The sequence below is a fragment of the Phocoena phocoena genome, chromosome 5 (assembly GCF_963924675.1).
Source record: "Phocoena phocoena chromosome 5, mPhoPho1.1, whole genome shotgun sequence".
Taxonomy (NCBI): Eukaryota; Metazoa; Chordata; class Mammalia; order Artiodactyla; family Phocoenidae; genus Phocoena; species Phocoena phocoena.
Window position 1 is genome coordinate 52,654,775 of NC_089223.1, and position 18,574 is coordinate 52,673,348.

The 18,574-nt window shown below is 34.8% G+C and overlaps 1 protein-coding gene across 2 annotated transcripts in view; it reads left to right on the forward strand.

Annotated features, from left to right (window-relative positions):
- Nucleotides 1-621: 621 nt before the first annotated feature.
- LOC136123406 (UDP-glucuronosyltransferase 2B17-like) overlaps nt 622-18,574 on the forward strand; it is a 34,272-nt gene continuing 16,319 nt past the window's right edge. Inside the window, exons 1-3 of one of the 2 annotated variants that reach the window (XM_065877602.1) lie at nt 622-1,408; nt 8,183-8,331; nt 14,037-14,168. In XM_065877602.1, coding sequence (XP_065733674.1) covers nt 688-1,408; nt 8,183-8,331; nt 14,037-14,168 — 1,002 coding nt within the window. In that variant the 5' untranslated portion in view covers nt 622-687. Of the gene's footprint in view, nt 1,409-8,167; nt 8,332-14,036; nt 14,169-18,574 lie in introns of both variants that reach the window. The other variant, XM_065877604.1, reaches the window with a different exon arrangement.

Sequence of the window (18,574 nt, forward strand, 5' to 3'; positions counted from 1 at the left end):
ACTTGTGGCAAGCAGGGACCACTCTTCATCGCAGTGCGGGGGCCTCTCACTGTTGTGGCCTCTCGTTGCAGAGCACAGGCTCCAGACGCACAGGCTCAGTAGTTGTGGCTCACGGGCCCAGCTGCTCCACGGCATGTGGGATCTTCCCAGACCAGGGCTTGAACCCGTGTCCCCTGCATTGGCAGGCAGATTCTCAACCACTGCGCCACCAGGGAAGCCCGATGGCCTCATTCTTATCTGCAATATTTGGCAGAATTTTCAGTATGAGAAACACTACAGAGACCATTCTGTTCAAAAGAACATTCAAATAAAACCAGAGAAAAAGATCCAAACAATCTAGTCTTATTTGAATATGCATCAGATGATGATGGATTTTCTTAATATTATTTAGAAATTATTATGGATTTGTGTTTAACTTCACACACCCTTTTTTTGATATCCTCTAAAAGAAGTTTGGTAACTCTCATTCTGAGGTTTGTTTTTTCCTAACTTATTTTATTGACTTTATTGACATTTTTTTTCCATCAAGGCACTTGCATTTCATTTTACTCCTCAATACAAAGTACACAACTCAAAGTTCAGCCCAACCTACTATAAATTGATTGGGAGGGTCAAGTACAAATCTTTGGATTGTGAGTTTCATGCACTTGGTTTAAGCCCAGATTTAGTCTGAGCAAACTTAATATCATGAAGACTGTGAAAGGCTTCTGTGTCCTTTTCATGCTGCATCTATGGTTCTTTGACTCTGGAAGGACTGGGAAGGTACTTGTATGGCCCATGGATTTTAGTCATTGGATTAATCTAAAAGTTATTCTGGAAGAACTCCACCTTCATGGACATGAGATAACCATCCTGGTACCTTCAACAAGTTCTCTGCTTGATCATACCAAGATTCCCTTTAATGTGGAGATACTTCAACTTTCAATAAGTAAAAAAAGTTTCATGGAAGAGTTCAGTGCTGATCTCTATACACTTTCTTTTGAACTGCCGAAACTTTCATGGTGGGACAGGCAAGTGAAAATGACAAAAGTTATAAAAAATTTTTTAGCATCAGCTAAAAAAGTATGTGACAGTGCTGTCACAAACAAGGATTTACTCAGCAGGCTACAGGCAGCTAAATTTGATATCTGTATTGCTGACCCTTTAAGCTTTTGTGGGGAATTGGTGGCTGAACTCCTCAATATTCCATTTATATACTCTTTTCGGTTTTCCTATGGGAATGTGATTGAGAGATTGTGTGCCAGGCTTCCTATGCTTTCTTCATATGTTCCTGGCATCACATCAAGACTGACAGACAACATGACTTTTATACAGAGGCTGGAGAACTGGTTATTGTATACAATGAGTGATATGATGTCTTCATACTATGCATTTGCAGAATGGGATGAGTATTACAGCAAGATTTTAGGTGAGAGAAATTTGCATGTAATAATGATTCATATGTCGTATGTAAAATGTGAATATTTATCCGACTGTAGGAAAACTTACAAAAGACTTTTTTTTTTAAGTGAGGACCCAAGCTCCTGTTGCTTAACTGTTTTGAGTGAAAACAATAAAAACAGTTCTTTTTCTTTCTTTTTTTAAACTTTTTCTTTTTTTTTTTTTAGATCATTGAGTACTGCAAACATATCAGAGAAGGAATATTCTCTATATTTCTCCATAAATTCTGTTTGATGCTACTAATTTTTTTTCCAGAGTATCTGGAAAACCCAAATCTGACGTGTGCTTAAGTTCCATAACCTTAGACTACTTCTCCCTTGTCTACTTCTCCTTTTATACACTTGTTTTCTTTCTGATTAACCTGCTGTCTCTCAGGCTTTCTGTTTGCATCCTATCAAGCCTTGATTGACTGATTCCTGGGCTTGGAAAGTGGTAAGCATGAAACTGGAAAATAAATAAATATATCTTGATTTCATTTGCTCTTGTCTTCAAAAGGAGAAACAAGGAATATTTTTCTCTAACGGACCATGTTTCTAGACTTTTAAACTTATCCCATTGTTATCTTGTTATTGTTCTATTCATAATTGCATTAGAGGTCAACTAGAGAGCTTTGACCCTGAGCACAAAGCTTTTCTCAATTTAAGCAAGTCTGTAACCACTTTAATTTTCCTTTTGCATAATTGATTTTTTTTTTTTTTTTTTTTTTTTTTGCGGTACACGGGCCTCTCACTGTTGTAGCCTCTCCCGTTGCAGAGCGCAGGCTCAGCGGCCATGGCTCACAGGCCCAGCCGCTCTGCAGCATGTGGGATCTTCCCGGACTGGGGCACGAACCCGTGTCCCCTGCATTGGCAGGCGGACTCTCAACCACTGCGCCACCAGGGAAGCCCTGATTTTTTTATTAAAGAAACTTTTATTTAATTGTGTTAAGGATGATTTTGCATAGTATATTAGTTATCTTAGAGGAAGCAGTATCCTATTTATATTATTTAGATTTTTTGAGATATAATTAATATATAGCATTGTATTAGTTTCAGGTGTGGATGAAAAAGTTAATCAATAGTCAATCTAAGAAATGGACAGCTTTATTTGAGCCAATGTGGGGATTATAACCCAGGAGACAGTCTTTCAGAAAGCTCTGAGGAATATTTCACCCATTAGAAGTCAAAGCACAGTTATATGTTTTTGAGACAAAGGGTTTTACATCAAAGGGTTATACATCAGAGTAATGTATTGACAGTTTACATAGGACAACAAAGCGAGTAATGAGTTACTGTGACCCTTTAGGGGATTAAGGAAGGAATGTTATATCCTAAGGAGTTACCTTGTTGGCACCAGGAGGAAACTGGCTTTTTTGTTTGTTTCATTTTTGTTTTGTTTGTGAGCAGGCATTCCTGTGTCTTCTAAGGAGATCTTGTTAATGTACAATGCAGATGCAAAATGGACACTAAAGGGGAGCAGGGTAGTAGCTCAAATGGCAGAGAAAATTTTACATTAAATTTTTCTTGTCCTGCCTTAAAATCATTTTGTTTCATCACAGGTGGACAACATAATGATTTTATATTTGTATATATAGTGAAATGATCACCACTATAACTCTAGTTAACATTCATCACCACACATAGTTAAAAGTCTTTTTTATCTTGAGATGAAAACTTTAGATCTATTCTCTTAGCACATTTTAAATATTCAATACAGTATTATTAGCTATAGTCACCATACTGTACATTACATCCCCAGAACTGAAAGTTTATAACTTTTGTCCACCTTTACCTATCTATTGTGCCCACCCTCCAACCGTAGGATCTTGCAACAACCAATCTATTCTCTGAAACGTTTTTTTCTTTTTTTTTTTTGAAGTTCCACATCTAAATGATATCAAACAGTATTTGTCTTTCTCAGTCTGACTTACTTCATTTACCACAATTTCCTCAAGTTCCATTCTTGTTTATGCAAATGGAAGGTTGTCCCTTTTTCTCATGACTTAATATTACTCCATTGTTTATATAACCATGCTTTCTTTATCCATCACCCATTGGAAAACAGATTGTTTCCATATTATGACTATTGTAAATAATGATGCAATGGACATGAGAGTATAGTAGGAATTTTATTTTGAGTGTTTTGAGGAACATCCATACTATTTTCCAAAGTACCTGCACCAATTTACATTCCCACCAACAGTGCACAAGTGCTCCCTTTCCTCCACATCCTCACCAGTATTTGTTAACTCTTGTCTTTTCGATGATAGCTATCCTAATAGGTGTGAGGTGATTCCTCATTGTGATTTTGATTTGCCTTTCTCTGATGATTAGTGATGCTGAGCACCTTTATATGTATTTGTTGTCTATTTGAATATCTTCTTTGGAAAGATGTCTACTCAGGTCCTTTGCTCATTTTTTTAAATGAATTATTTGCATTTTTGTTTGTTTGTTTTTTTGCTGTCGAATTCTACGAGTTCCCTAGACATTTTGGGTGGTAATGACAAATCAGATACATGGTTTCCAAATATTTTCTCTCATTTCATAGGTTGCTTTTTCATTTTGTTGATCATTCCTTTTGCTCTTCAGAAGCTTTTTAATTTGAAGTAGTCTTCACTTTTTTATTTTTAATTTTATTGCTTATGCTTTTGGTGTCATATTTTAAATTTATTTATTTATTTTTGGCTGTGCTGGGTCGTCGTTTCTGTGCGAGGGCTTTCTCTAGTTGCGGCGAGCGGGGTCCACTCTTCATCGCGGTGCGCGGTGCGCGGGCCTTTCACTGTCTCGGCCTCTCTTGTTGCGGAGCACAGGCTCCAGACGCGCAGGCTCAGTAGTTGTGGCTCAAGGGCCCAGTTGCTCCGCGGCATGTGGGATCCTCCCAGACCAGGGCTCGAACCTGTGTTCCCTGCATTGGCAGGCAGGTTCTCAACCACGAGCGCCACCAGGGAAGCTCCTTGGTGTCATATTTTAAAAATTATTGCTAAGACCCATGTCAAGAAGCTTTTCTCCCATGTTTCCTTCTAGGAATTTTATGGGTTTTCAGGTCTTATATTTATGTTTTTAATCCTTTGCAAGTTAATTTTTGTAGCAGAGTAAAATGTGGGTCTAGTTTCATTCTTTTGCATGTGAATATCCAATTTTTTCAGCGAAAATTATTTAAAAGACTGTCTTCCTCCACTATTTCTGGCTGCCTTGTGAAATATTAGTTGACCTTATATGCATGGGCTTATTTCTGGGCTGATCAATGGGTTTGTTTTCATGCCAGTACCACATTGTTTTGATTAATACAGCTTTAAAATATTGCTTGAAATCAGAATGTGTGATGCCTCCAGATTTGTTCTTCTTTATCACAAATGCTTTGGCTATTTGGAGTCTTTTGCACTTCCATATGAATTTTAAAAGTGTTTTCTTTGTTACATATTTTAACAGAAGTATCTCTAATACCCTATCATTACTAAAAATTAATTTTATTCCTAAAGAATTAAAATTTACCATTTTGGTTGTGATCTATTATTTTATGTAGCCACTTCCTTTTTTCTTTTTTGGATATCTGTTCAAAATTTCCTCTGAGAAATTATTTCTTCAACAACTCACAAACAATATGAGTGCTTCTAATGAAGTATGCTGCCCAGGAATATGCCATATATTCAAAAAAGGCATATAACTTAATCAAGGTCGACATGTTGCACTGAGGATTTTTCTGGGCACTCTGTGACAGAAACAGGTGCTTATATCTCTAGACTTGACCCTAAAACAAAAAAAAATGTGGACAGAAACTGCTGCACCCATCACTTACCCAAAGTCACAGTCCAAGCTGCAAAAGGCAAAACCGAAAAAAGATAACTTAAAATCTCATCCTAGTGACATTTTCTGAGCCATGGATCAAGCAGTGACTGATCTACAGGTGTATTGAAGTTATTTGTTTACCTCTGGTTCCAGCAATTTTGTACTCAGTTTTGGAAGCTCTTTTATAGTGAGACATAAGTTATAGGACACAACTCTGTCTCTGATTCCTTGCTAGCTCTTGGCAGCTTAGAACATTCTTTTGGGGAATATATCAATAATCTGAGAAAGAATAATAAAGTCTTGGTAAATAGAAGAAAAAAATTTCTTTTACTCTCATAAATTTTAAAATGCTATTAGACATAGATTATCATTCAGTATCAATTTAGTATCTCCATTATAAAATGTATTCCAAGTATATTTTTCAAATTTTAAAACTGTAACTCATAACTTATACAATTATAAATTGAATCATGTCATAGATATGTTCAAATAATTGAGGAGAAAACAAGTAAGAAGGTATCTGGTTCAAACAATATTTTGAGGAAATATTAATATAACATTTTGGGAGACAAAGGAATGTTAGGATAATACTACTGGGTTAGACACAAAAATGGTCAATGTCTAATAGAGCAATAAAATCATAATTTAGGGGATGATATTTTCTACCAGACAGAAATATGCACACCAACTTTTTAACTTCACAGTGTCTGAACAAAAAAGTCCAAAATAAATCAATAATAAATAACAAAATAAAATGTAGGCACACTTTCCTGAAGATGTAAATAATCCTTTAATCATTCAACAAATGCTCCAGCATTATATCAAATGTGGCATTGCTTTTGGAAATTTGGAAAAGTTTTTCCAAATTTGACATATTTTCTCACAATCTCCTTATTCAGATCAATTATTTTTTTATTTCTCCTACAATATTATCTTCATTTCAATAAGATGCATTAATCACACCAGATTACTAAATCAGTAGTGGAGAATTAACAGGAAAAAGATATCATCTTGATATGAAAGAAAGTGAACCAAACATATGACCCTGCAATTCTACTCCTAGGTTTATAACCAAGAAAAATGAACACATATGTCCACAGAAAACATATACACGAATGCTCAGAGCAGCATTATTCATAGTAGATAAATGTGAAAACAACCCAAAAGTTCACCAACTAATGAATGAATAAACAAAATGACGTATATCCTTACAAAAATATCATTCAACAGCAAAAAGTAATGAAATACTGATACATACTACCACGTGGATGACCCATGAAAAACATTATGCTAAATGAAAGAAGGCAGCAAAAAAGACCACATAGTGTATGATTTCATTTATATTAAGTTAAATAAGGTTTTTCTGGAATAGGCAAATGAAGCAAAAAGTAGATTAGTGGTTGTCATGGGCTGGGAAGAGGGAGAAATGAAGAATGACTGCCAATGGATACAGGATTTCTTTTGCAAGTAATAAAAATTTTTTAAATTTAATAATGGTGATGGTTTCACAATGTTATAAATGTACTAAAAACTACTCAATAGTTTATTTAAAAAGAAGAATTTTGTGGTATATAAATTATACCTCAATAAAACTGTCATTAAGAAAAGCGTGGGAGTAAAGCATCACACAAAGAGAATAAAATTATACCCATGGCTGATACAAATAAGGCTCCAATATGGGGTCTGTACTGGGTCTGAAACTGGATTTTGAATACTTTTGTCATTACCAGAATAAAACCCCTAAATTACTGAGATTTGCTTGTGATCTCTTACATAGATAGATTGTCCTGGTAAGATCAAAAGCCTTATATTTTCTGATCAAAACTTTATCACACTTAGAACATCAAGGAGAATATTCAAAAAGCCATGCAGTGAGAAACCAGATAGCTATGGTTTCCTCCTATCAGTGATATGGAGTACGTATTTCAAAAGGACACCAAAACTCTGGGTAAGGTTCCTTATACCACAGTAATTGAATAGAATTCAAAAATGAAGCTCTGGGGCTTCCCTGGTGGCTCAGTGGTTGAGGGTCTGCCTGCCGATGCAGGGGACACGGGTTCGTGCCCCGGTCCGGGAGGATCCCGCATGCCGCGGAGCGGCTGGGCCTGTGAGCCATGGCCGCTGAGCCTGCGCGTCCGGAGCCTGTGCTCCGCAGCGGGAGAGGCCGCGACAGTGAGAGGCTTGCGTACCACAAAAAAAAAAAAAAAAAAATGAAGCTCTGGTTCCCAACTAAGTAAAATGATTTAATTCAGAGTCACTAATCTGAGTTCTTATTCTGTTAATGTTCACTTGGTTTCCACTTCAGTTCAAAGGTAACCCTTTTGTACTGTTTACCAGCTAAATATGTCAAAATAGCAAATATTTCATCACGAAATTATTATGCAGTGCTCTCTCTTCACCAGAGGACAAAGTCTTGTAAAACAGGAGCTATAATTATGTACAGCAAAGGAATAATCACTTTTAAATGTTTATGAAAAGATTTCCATTCCTGATAGGATATAATAAGTATGGAAGCATAGTCCCAAACACCAGAAGAAAAGATGGATACATTTCAAAAGTTGTTTTTAAAAGATATCAGAGGTTTTGGAGCAATGAGGATGAGATAAATTGGAAATCCAGAAGAGGAGGAGACTCTACCATAGTAGGCTGGGATCACTGGCTGAATTTCTTGTTCATTGCTAGGAGCACATGCTGATTCTGAGCTTGGAGTGGGACTCAGGCTTAGCTCAAGCAGAAAGAGTCTGTTGGCAGAGAGAAAGTAGCAGGCTTTTGCCTTGTTCCATACTTAAATCTGTGTTTGGTTATTCATAATCTCAGTATTGTGTGCTCTTGGGGGGCAAAGGCCTATTGATTTCTCATGGGTTGCATAGAACTAATATTGCTTCTTTAAAGATTTTTCTTAGCAAATTCTATAGTAAAACATGTCCCACTTAACATATCAGATTGTTTTCCCTCTATCGTCTTTTATTTTTGTTCAGGAAAATGTACCACATTATGTGAAATTATGGGGAAAGCTGAAATGTGGTTGATTCGAACATACTGGGATTTTGAATTTCCATTCCCTTACTTACCTAACATTGAATTTGTTGGAGGACTGCACTGCAAGCCTGCAAAGCCCCTACCTAAGGTAATTAAATGTGCTTCTTTTTGCTTCTCTGAGTATTTACTTCCTGGAATCATTTCTAGTTTATTATTTTTTAGTATTTGACCCTCAAACTGAAAACCTGGACACAGGAATTATCCACCTTAGACTATTACATTACCATTAAGTATTTACTACATTATTGTGGTAATCATTAGTGATGCTTATCAAATATGCCACATATTTGACAACAGTAATGTCCCTAGCCCCTGAGTTTAGTGGAATTGTCCAATACTCTCAGGGCAATGAGAATAAACTGAAGTGACAGGTATCACTTCCAGGTCCAACACAATTATCAGGTGCACTTACTCCAGAGTTCTCTTTTCCTTTGTGATGTCTTTGGGCTGTGTTCCAGAGTAGCTACTCTGCTAATCTGAGTCCTGGTTAAAGAATATATATAACAGTTGCAGCTCAATGATGGACATATGGCATGAGAAAGAAATAATATAACAGGGAAGAGCCAAATCTTGACTACATGTTGTATCTGTTTCTTTTACTTTAACCTTTGCTTTCTGCTGCTTTTGTTCACTAAAAGGATACTGTCTATACATAATGGCTTGCCTTGGGGAACCCTACCCCTCTGCCTGAATGTTAAACCAAAGTGCCTTTGTTCAGGCAAACATCCAGACCCTGTCCACCTGTGGATGGCTACAAGAAAGAAGAAATTAACACATCCCCTCCCCGAGGCTGGCCGTTCCAGGTGATATTTGCAAAACTTATGGCCTTTTTACTTTACTTCCTCATCTCCCCCACACACACTTTGTGCTATAAAAGAAACTGGCATCCAAACCCCGATAAGATGGTTATTTTGAGACTTTAGTCTGCCATCTTCTCAGTTTGCCGGCTTTCTGAATAAAGTCATATTCCTTGCCTCAGCACCTCGTCTTCAGTTCATTGGGCAGTCCTGCAGTGAGCATAGCGAGCTTGGACTTGGTAACAATAAGGTGTTGTTTTAGGCAACTGAGATTTTGGAGCTGAAAGTTATTTTGCATAACCTAGTCTAAAAGCTGGACATAGTAGGGAAATTATAATAGTTTGAGAAAAGATCAAATAGAGATGGATGGCCCACCCAAAATCCTGACATAAGTTCAGTAATGGTGACCTGTTTGGTTTGAATAGAGGAGAGAAATTAGCCTGGAGAGATGATCGGAGGATAGGTTATAAATAAACAAATGGGCAATACTAAGTATTCTTTACTTCAAATTTAAGGTCAATGAATGATCAATGTATACTTTTTAAGCAGTAACGTGATACAACTTACCCTTTCATAAATATTATCTATTGAATTGTTTGGAATGGAGCAAGATTTAAAGGAGGGAAATGAGCTGAGATAGAAGTGCAATAGTTCCTGCAAGCCATTGTAGAGATCCAAACTACAATATGATAACAATTTTGAGTATAAATGGAGAGGTTTAGGAAGTATTTACAAAGAAAGTCAATAGGATTTTCTGATATGCTAGAGATTAAGGGAGAGAGTTCCAGAATTAATCCTTGGCTTTTTGTTTCTTTGTACATGTCATTTCTTTACATTTCTTTATTTATTTTTTGTACAGGCAATTTAGTAGAGAATATTATCATTTATGAGGAGAAGAAGGAACGGGGAACAGTTGTGAGGGAAAATGATTCGTTCATATTTGCATATGTTGAATGTGGTACAATGCAGTGTATAGCAAGCATCTACCAAATACATTGGTTTAATCTCAGGGAACAGATTTATTTAGTATTTATGGTTTTTTAAATTAATAGACTATTTTTAGAGACACATTCACAGCAAAATGGAGCACAAAGTACAGAGTTCCACCTATCTCTTGCCCCCTCCCATGCACAGCTTCCCCAACCATCAATATCCCACACTCCTGCAGCACATTTGTTACATTTTATGAACCAACATTCACGTTAATTTCAACCAATGTCCACTGCATACAAAAATGTTAACTCTTTGTGTTGTACATTCTATATTTTGATAAATACATAATGACATGTATCTACCCTTATACTGTCATACAGACTCTCCACTGTCCTAAAAATTCCCTGTGCTCCACTTCTTCATCCTTCCCTGCCCCTAAATCTCTGGAAATCACCATTTTTTAAAACTTTCTCCATAGATTTGCCTTTTCCATAAGCAGTAGTCTCACATTAGTAGTCAAGGAATAAGAACTCATGACTTTTTACTGGCTGCTTTTTGTGAGCATTACATCACCCAGAGTGAAAAACAGAACTTGGGGTGGATCAAAATACTATAAACTAGATGCCTAAGGCTTCTGTGAAGAGGGGTTATTTCTGAAAACCTGACCATTGACATTAGAGAAATAGATGAAAGTATAGAATAAAGACATAAAGACAAGTATACTTTTTTTAAAAATTGAACTTAAAAAAAATATTTTTTTTTACTAGGGTATACTTGCTTTACAATGTTGTGTTAGTTTCTACTGTACAGTGAAGTGGAGTTCCCTGTGCTATACAGCAAGTTCTCACTAGTTATCTATTTTTTACATATTAGTGTATATATGTCAATTCCAATCTCCCGATTTATCCCACCCCCCTTTCCTCCCTGGTTGTCCATACATTTGTTCTCTACATCTGTGTTCTATTTCTACCATGCAAACAAGTTCATCTGTACCATTTTTCTAGATTCCACATACATGTGTTAATGTGTGATATTTTTCTCTTTCTGATTTAACTTCACTCTGTATGACAGTCTCTAGGTCCATCCACATTTCTACAAATGACCCAGTTTTGTTCCTTTTTATGGCTGAGTAATATTCCATTGTCTATATGTACCACATCTTCTTTATCTATTCATCTGTTGATGGGCATTTAGGTTGCTTCCATTACCTGGCTATTGTAAATGGTGCCACAAAGAACATTGGGATACATGTGTCTTTTTGAATTTTGGTTTTCTCTGGGTTTATGCCCAGTAGTGGGATTGCTGGGTCATATGGTAATTCTATTTTTAGCTTTTTAAGGAACCTCCATAGTGTTCTCCATAGTGGTTGTATCAATTTACATTCTCACCAACAGTGCAATAGGGTTCCCTTTTCTCCACATCCTCTCCAGCATTTATTGTTTGTAGATTTTTTGATGATGGCCATTCTGACTGGTCTGAGGTGATACATCATTGAAATTTTGATTTGCGTTTCTCTAATAATTAGTGATGTTGAGTAGCTTTTCATGTGTTTTTTGGCTATCTGTATATCTTCTTTGGATAAATGTCTATTTAGGCCTTATTTCAATTTAAACAGATAACTGTGTATCCTTAAACTATATGTAGAAATGATTTGAGTTGTTTAATTATATAAATGATGTTATGCTATAATTCACATTTTCTCATTCTTATTAGTATATATAATTTTTTTCATATGTATCCAAGTTTCTATTTGTAAATTCATTTCATTCATTCTGACTGTAGCAGAGAATTTTGGTATCAGGAATGCTTAGGGGGTTACATCTTCCACATTTTATCTAGACCTTGATTATTATTCTATTTTCTAATACGGGTCAGTTTCACAGAGGTAAAGGGGTATCACACTGATGAATTTTATTTGTAATCTCCATTTATAGCAAAGTTGAACATTGTTTCAGAAACATCAATTATCCTTATTTTCCCTTTGTGAAACTCATATATTTAGTATATTTTTGGATAATCTTTTTTTTTTCAAGTAATATCAATTCTTTCCATCATTTAGAATATCTAAGTATAAATCCTTGATCTAGCCATTGCAAACATCTTCTCCCATGACTCCATATATTTGTTAATATTTTCTCTAATTACGTTTTTTAAACATAAAGTACCAAATTTGATGTAATCAAATCCATCTTTTTATACATTATGATTTGTACTTTTAAAAATCTCATTTAAAATATTTTTCTCTTTACTAAGGTTAAAAAGACATTCTCCTATTTTTTATTTTTAAATGTATAATATTATATTTTAACATGATACATTTAATCCATTCAGATTTTTTAAATTAATACATGATAGGAGGTAAATATTCACCTCCATTTTTTGTCTGAATAATGAACATATTATTGTACCACCAGTTAATAAATCATCCACTCAGTGTGATATTTTCTCACTGATTATCCCAATGAATTATATCATCTTATCATACAGGAGGCTTTCACATACTCATGGCTCTCTTTTTGGCCTCACTACTTTATTCTATTGTTGACTTTGTTAGCAGGTCAGTAGATTTCATTTTGTATTATTTATTATTATCGGATTGAAATAGTCTCCAGTACTCCTTTTTCTTTTTCAAAGTTTATTCATTATTTATGAAAATGTGTTTTTATATACTTTTTAAAATATTTCCTAGTATCTGAAGAATATGACGATATAATTGAAAATAAATTTGAAGTGATTGATAGCTTTGCATATTATATCAATACATCTATAAATACAGTGTAACAGTTAATTTTATACATCAATTTACCTGGGCCAGGTACCCAGATATTTAGCCAAACATCATTCTGGAAGTTTCTGTGAGGATATTTTTGGATGACATAAACATTTAAATATGCCCTCCATTATGTGGCTGAGGCTCATCCAATTAGTTGAAGACCTGAATAGAACAAAAGACTGAACACTCCCAAGCAAAATAAGAATTCTGCCAGTAGACAGCCTTCAGACTTGAACTAGAGCAATGGCTCTTATCTGAGTCTCCAGCCTTATGGCCTATTCTGCAGATTAAACTTTCCAAACTCCATAATCATGTGAGTTAATTCCTTAATATAAATTTCTTCCTTGTCTTTCCACTTTAAGTCTTACACATTTTTATCTTCTCTTATTTGGTTGAATTAGTTTTGTTACTAGTTCAACATAGGATGAAAAGATTTCTTTTTACTTCATTATAATTAGATATGATATTTTTATTTTTAATGGAAAGCCATATATTTCTACTATATTACTGTTAACCTCAGAGTATAGGATGAAAAGATTTCTTTTTACTTCATTATAATTAGATATGATATTTTTATTTTTAATGGAAAACCATATATTTCTACTATATTACTGTTAACCTCAGAGTATTCATTATAGTTCTTTCTGCATGTCTTATATGGTCAGGAATTTATACGTCTACCTCATTTCTAAATGTGTTTGTGGAAGCTTATACGAAGAGAAAATATAACCAAAATAAAAGAAAATTGAAATTTAGAAAACAGAAAAAAGTAAATATACTAAAAGTATGTCATTATACTGACTGCGATTCAGCAGAAAAATGAATGATAATCTTATTAGCATCCAAAACTAAATATAAAGTGAAGCACCAGAACTATTTAACTTAAACTAGAAATTTGGCTCTGCCAGCTACTGCTGCGTAGACTTGGACAAATTACTTAACCTTACTGAGATAGCTTTCTCATCTGTAAATGTATACATATCTCTTAAGATTCCCATATATCTAAGTTAAATCATACATGTAAAGAGCTCTGTAATTGGTAGAAGATAACATGTAGTCAATAATTTGTAAACACACACACACACACCTCTCCATCATGCTGAAGGGAACCTCCATTTAAATCATTTTTAATTTGCTTAATAACCAGTGATTTCAGGTTATATTTTGTACACTGAAATGGTTAACATACGAAAAAACAGAAGTGTTCTAAGAATTCAGACATATTGATAAAAGTGTGTGACATTCTTGTAAATATCAACTTTCATATATCAAAGACTATTTCCCTCACAGGAGTTAGAAGAGTTTGTTCAAAGCTCTGGAAAACATGGAGTTGTGGTGTTTACTCTGGGGTCAATGATCAAAAACCTCACAGAAGAAAAGTCTAATGTGATTGCATCAGCCCTTGCCCAGATTCCTCAGAAGGTCAGATAATCTTACTTTTTCAGTGACAGCTTCTTTAAATTCCATGAAGATATCCTTAAAAGTGTGCTTAAAAACTTAGGAAAAGTTATTGGTATTGTTAGTGTCAATTTAACTGAACTGTAAAGAAAAAATATTAAATGGTAAAACAAGATATTTGATTCTTATCTTGCTTTAAACCTGACATTACTAACAGGAAAACATATTGCACAATTTTCTTTAAATAATGACCTAAAACTTAATCATTCACTACTGTCAAACAATCAGTCAGCTTTGTGTCTAGGTTTTAAGGCTTCCATGTAATCTAACATTGTTTTTTGGTGTTTATTGAGTTTTTTGGTTTGTTTCTTTATTTTTTAATCTGAGACATATACACAAGTTACAGCTACCTTGATGGAGAATAAAGGAATAGATATTCAAAAATACAGCCTTAATTCACTGGATGCCTTAGGACTATATTTCCTTATAATTAATGGATTTGTGCCAGGCCATGGTTGAGCCTGGAATTGACAACTTAGATTCCTGGAATATTCCTAAATAGATACTCTTCATTTTAAACAGTTAAAATCTTTAATAATACAGTACAAGATTTATGCAGTTCACTCCTTGAAGTTCCCCAAAATTATAACTTTTTATTTATACCATTCTAGGTTATAACTGAGTGGCATTGTTTTTAACCACCATGAACACTTTTTTCCCCTACATTTAGTTAAAATAGAAAATTGCATGTAAATTTAAGTTACAAATGCTCACAATAATTATTGTATTCATAACCAAATTACTTTCAATAATTGTTTTGTGGAAGCAGCACCCATCTAGATATTTAATCTAAATTCCATCTTCATAAAAATATTAAACTTTCAATTGCACTAAAATACAATGTTTAGGGGTGAAACCAGGGTAGACTAGGAAGCAGTAAGACCTGTCTCTCTACCTAAACAAAATTGTACTAGCAAAAACTGTCTGAAGTAACTATATTGGAACTCTGGACTCTTAACTGAGCACTTGCAACTCACAGTGGAAAAACTGAGTGGGAACTATGGTTAATTTTAGTCAATGTCATCCTTTTAGAATAGCAGCATCTTCAAAGTCTTCATCACTCTGTCCCATGGCAGCCAACATGCCTGCATTCCTGGTGTAATTTGGTGGAACCGGTAGACAATAAGACCTTATCCTCCAAATACTGTGGTTCTGCATTCTAATTGCTGATTACTGCCCATGGTCATTGAGGTATATGCACAGAAGCTGGGCACAGTTGTTTCAACATTCATTAGAAGAAGCAACTTCCAGGCATTTTAAAGGATAAGTTTTTTTTTTTTTTTTTACTTTTTTCTCCATTTGGGAGCCAGGCATTAGAGAATTAGACATTTAAAAAAAACAACCTCACAAATAGTGGAATTTACAAAATTATGTGCATATCCAGAGAAAAACACTGGCTCATAAAATACCTGAGAAGACCTAAAACTTTAACCTCACCCTGGTTTCTAGCAAAGAGAAACACTTCAACAACAGCCACAACAAAACCAAACTCTAACAAGGGGCAAATCTGATTTCTGAAGATAGAACATTATAAAAAGCAAATGTACAATACTCGAAAAATATCACAAGGCATACAAAGATAGATGAAAGTATGGCCCAAACAAAGAAACAAAATAAACTGAGAGAAACCATTCTTGAGGGAGCCTGGATTTTGGAATTACTAGAAAAAGCCTTTAAAACCACATTTTTAAAGATGTACAAAGAACTAAGGGAAGACAATGATAAAGAGAAGAAAATGATGGAGGAACAAAAGGAAATATTGATAATGAGAAAGAAATTATTTTTAAAAAGAATCAAAAAGAAATTCCAGAGGATAAAAATTACAATAACTATAATGAAAAGTTCACCTCAGGGGTTCAAAACCAGACATGAGCAGGCAAAAGCATCAGCAAACTTGAAGAAAGGATATTTGAAATTATTGAGTTCAAGGAAGAAAAATGAATGAAGAAAAATGAGCAAAGCCTAAGGGACTTGTGGGACACCATCCTGTGAATGAGCATACACATTGTGGGAGTCCCAGAAAGACAGAAATGGGCAGAATGGGCAGAAAGAATATTTAAAGAAGTAATGGCTTAACATAGTCCCAATTTAATAAAATACATAAATTTACAAATCCAAGAAGCTTAGTGAACTTCAAGTTGGATAAAGTCAAAGACACCTACACCAAGACACATTATATTCAAGTTGGTGAAAAACAAAGATAGTGAGTGACTTTTGAAAGAAACAAGAGAAAGAATTCATCACCTAAAAGATATCTTCAATAAAGTGATCAGGCAATTTCTCATCAGAAATACTGGAGGCCAAAAGGCAGTGGATTGATAAATTCAAAGTGCTGAAATACAAACTTGTTAACTGAGAGTTTTATATCAGACAAAATGTCCTTCAATAATGAAGTAGAGACTTCCCTGGTGGTCCAGTATTTAAGACTCCACCCTCCCAATGCAAGGGCCATGGGTTTGATCCGTGGTGGGGAACTAAGATCCCACATGCCACACAGTGTGGCCTTAAAAAAATTTTTTTAAAGAGTAGAAATTAAGACATTCCCAGATAAACAAAAGTTGAGGGACATGATTAGCACTAGACTTTCCTTGTAAAAAATGCAAAAGGGAATACTTCTTGTTGAAATGAAAGGTTGCTAAACAGTAACACAAAACCATAAGAAGAAATAAAGATCTGCAGTGAGGTAAAATTGCAGTAAAGGCAATAATAAAAACTAGTATTATTGTTATTTTTGTTGTAACTCCATTTATTAAAATTTTTTCTTGGGCTTCCCTGGTGGCGCAGTGGTTGAGAGTCCGCCTGCCGATGCAGGGGACACGGGTTCATGTCCCAGTCTGGGAAGATCTCACATGCTGCAGAGTGGCTGGGCCTGTGAGCCATGGCCGCTGAGCCTGTGCATCCGGAGCCTGTGCTCCGCAACAGGAGAGGCCACAACAGTGGGAGGCCTGTGTACCACAAAAAGAAAATTTTCAATGATTAAAATAAAAATTTATAAAAACAATTATTGATCTATGTAATTAGGAACAGTATGTATATGTATGTAATTTATGTCATCAATTATAGAAAGAGCTGGATGGATCTATAAAGGAGCACATGTTTTTATGCTATTGCAGTTAACCATCAATAGGTCAAAGAATAAATTACAAAAGTAATATGAAAATGTTTGTTTAAATGAATGAAAACACAAGAGACCAAAGCAAGAGATGCAGAGAAAGCAGAGTTCAGAGAGAAATTTATAGCTGCAAGTACCTACATTGAAAAAGAATAATGATCTAAAATCAATTACCTAATCTTATATTTTAAAGAACTATAAAAAGAGGACAAACTAAACCAAAAGCTAGCAGAAGGAAAGAACTAATAAAGACTAGAGCAGAGATAAACAAAACAAACAAACAAAAAACAGAGAAAATCAATAAAACCAAAGGCTGGTTCTCTGAAAAAGGGAAATTATCAAAACTTTAGCTAGATTCGCAAAGAGGAAAAATCGAGTATATGCAAATAATTAAAATCAGAAATGAACCTAGGGAGATTACTAATGGCTGTACAGAGATTAAAATATTATCAGAGGATATGATGGAGCTGTGTCCAAGATGGAAGAGTAGGAAAACCCCAATCTCACCTCTTCTCACAGGCACACAAAAATAGCTCTGATTTGCAGAGGAACTACTGATGAGAAAAAGAAAATGAGCAGAAAAGATCTTCTACAACTAAAGATATAAAGAAGGAACCACAATGAGCCAGATAGGAGTGATGGAGAAGCAGTATGGTTAAGAGAAAAGAACAAAGAACCAAAATAAGAACAAAATAATGCCATTTGCAGCAACATGGTTGGACCTGGAGATTGGCATACTGAGTGAAGTGAGTCAGAGAAAGACAAATATCATATGATATCGTTTACATGTGGAATCTAAAAAAAGGCTTCAAGTTACCTTATCTATTGGCTTGGCCAAAAAGTTCTTTTGGGATTTTCATACAATGTTATGGAAAAACTCAAAAGAACAGAAAATAAACTTATGGTTACAGGGGGGTAAGAGTGGGGGAGGGATAAATTGGAAGACTGAGACTGACACATATACATTACTATATATAAAATAGATAACTAATAAGGACCTACTGCATAACACATGGAATTCTACTCAATACTCTGTACTGGCCTATATGAAAAAAGAATCTTAAAAAGAATGGATATATGTATATGCATAACAGATTCACTTTGCTGTACACATGAAACTAACACAACATTGTAAGTCAACTATACCCCAATAAAAATTAAAATAAAATAAAACAAAAGTCATCTATAAAAAAAAAGATTCGTATTTCAAAGTGAGCAAATTAGCAGAGGTTGTTTCCAAGGTGTGTACAGTTTGAGC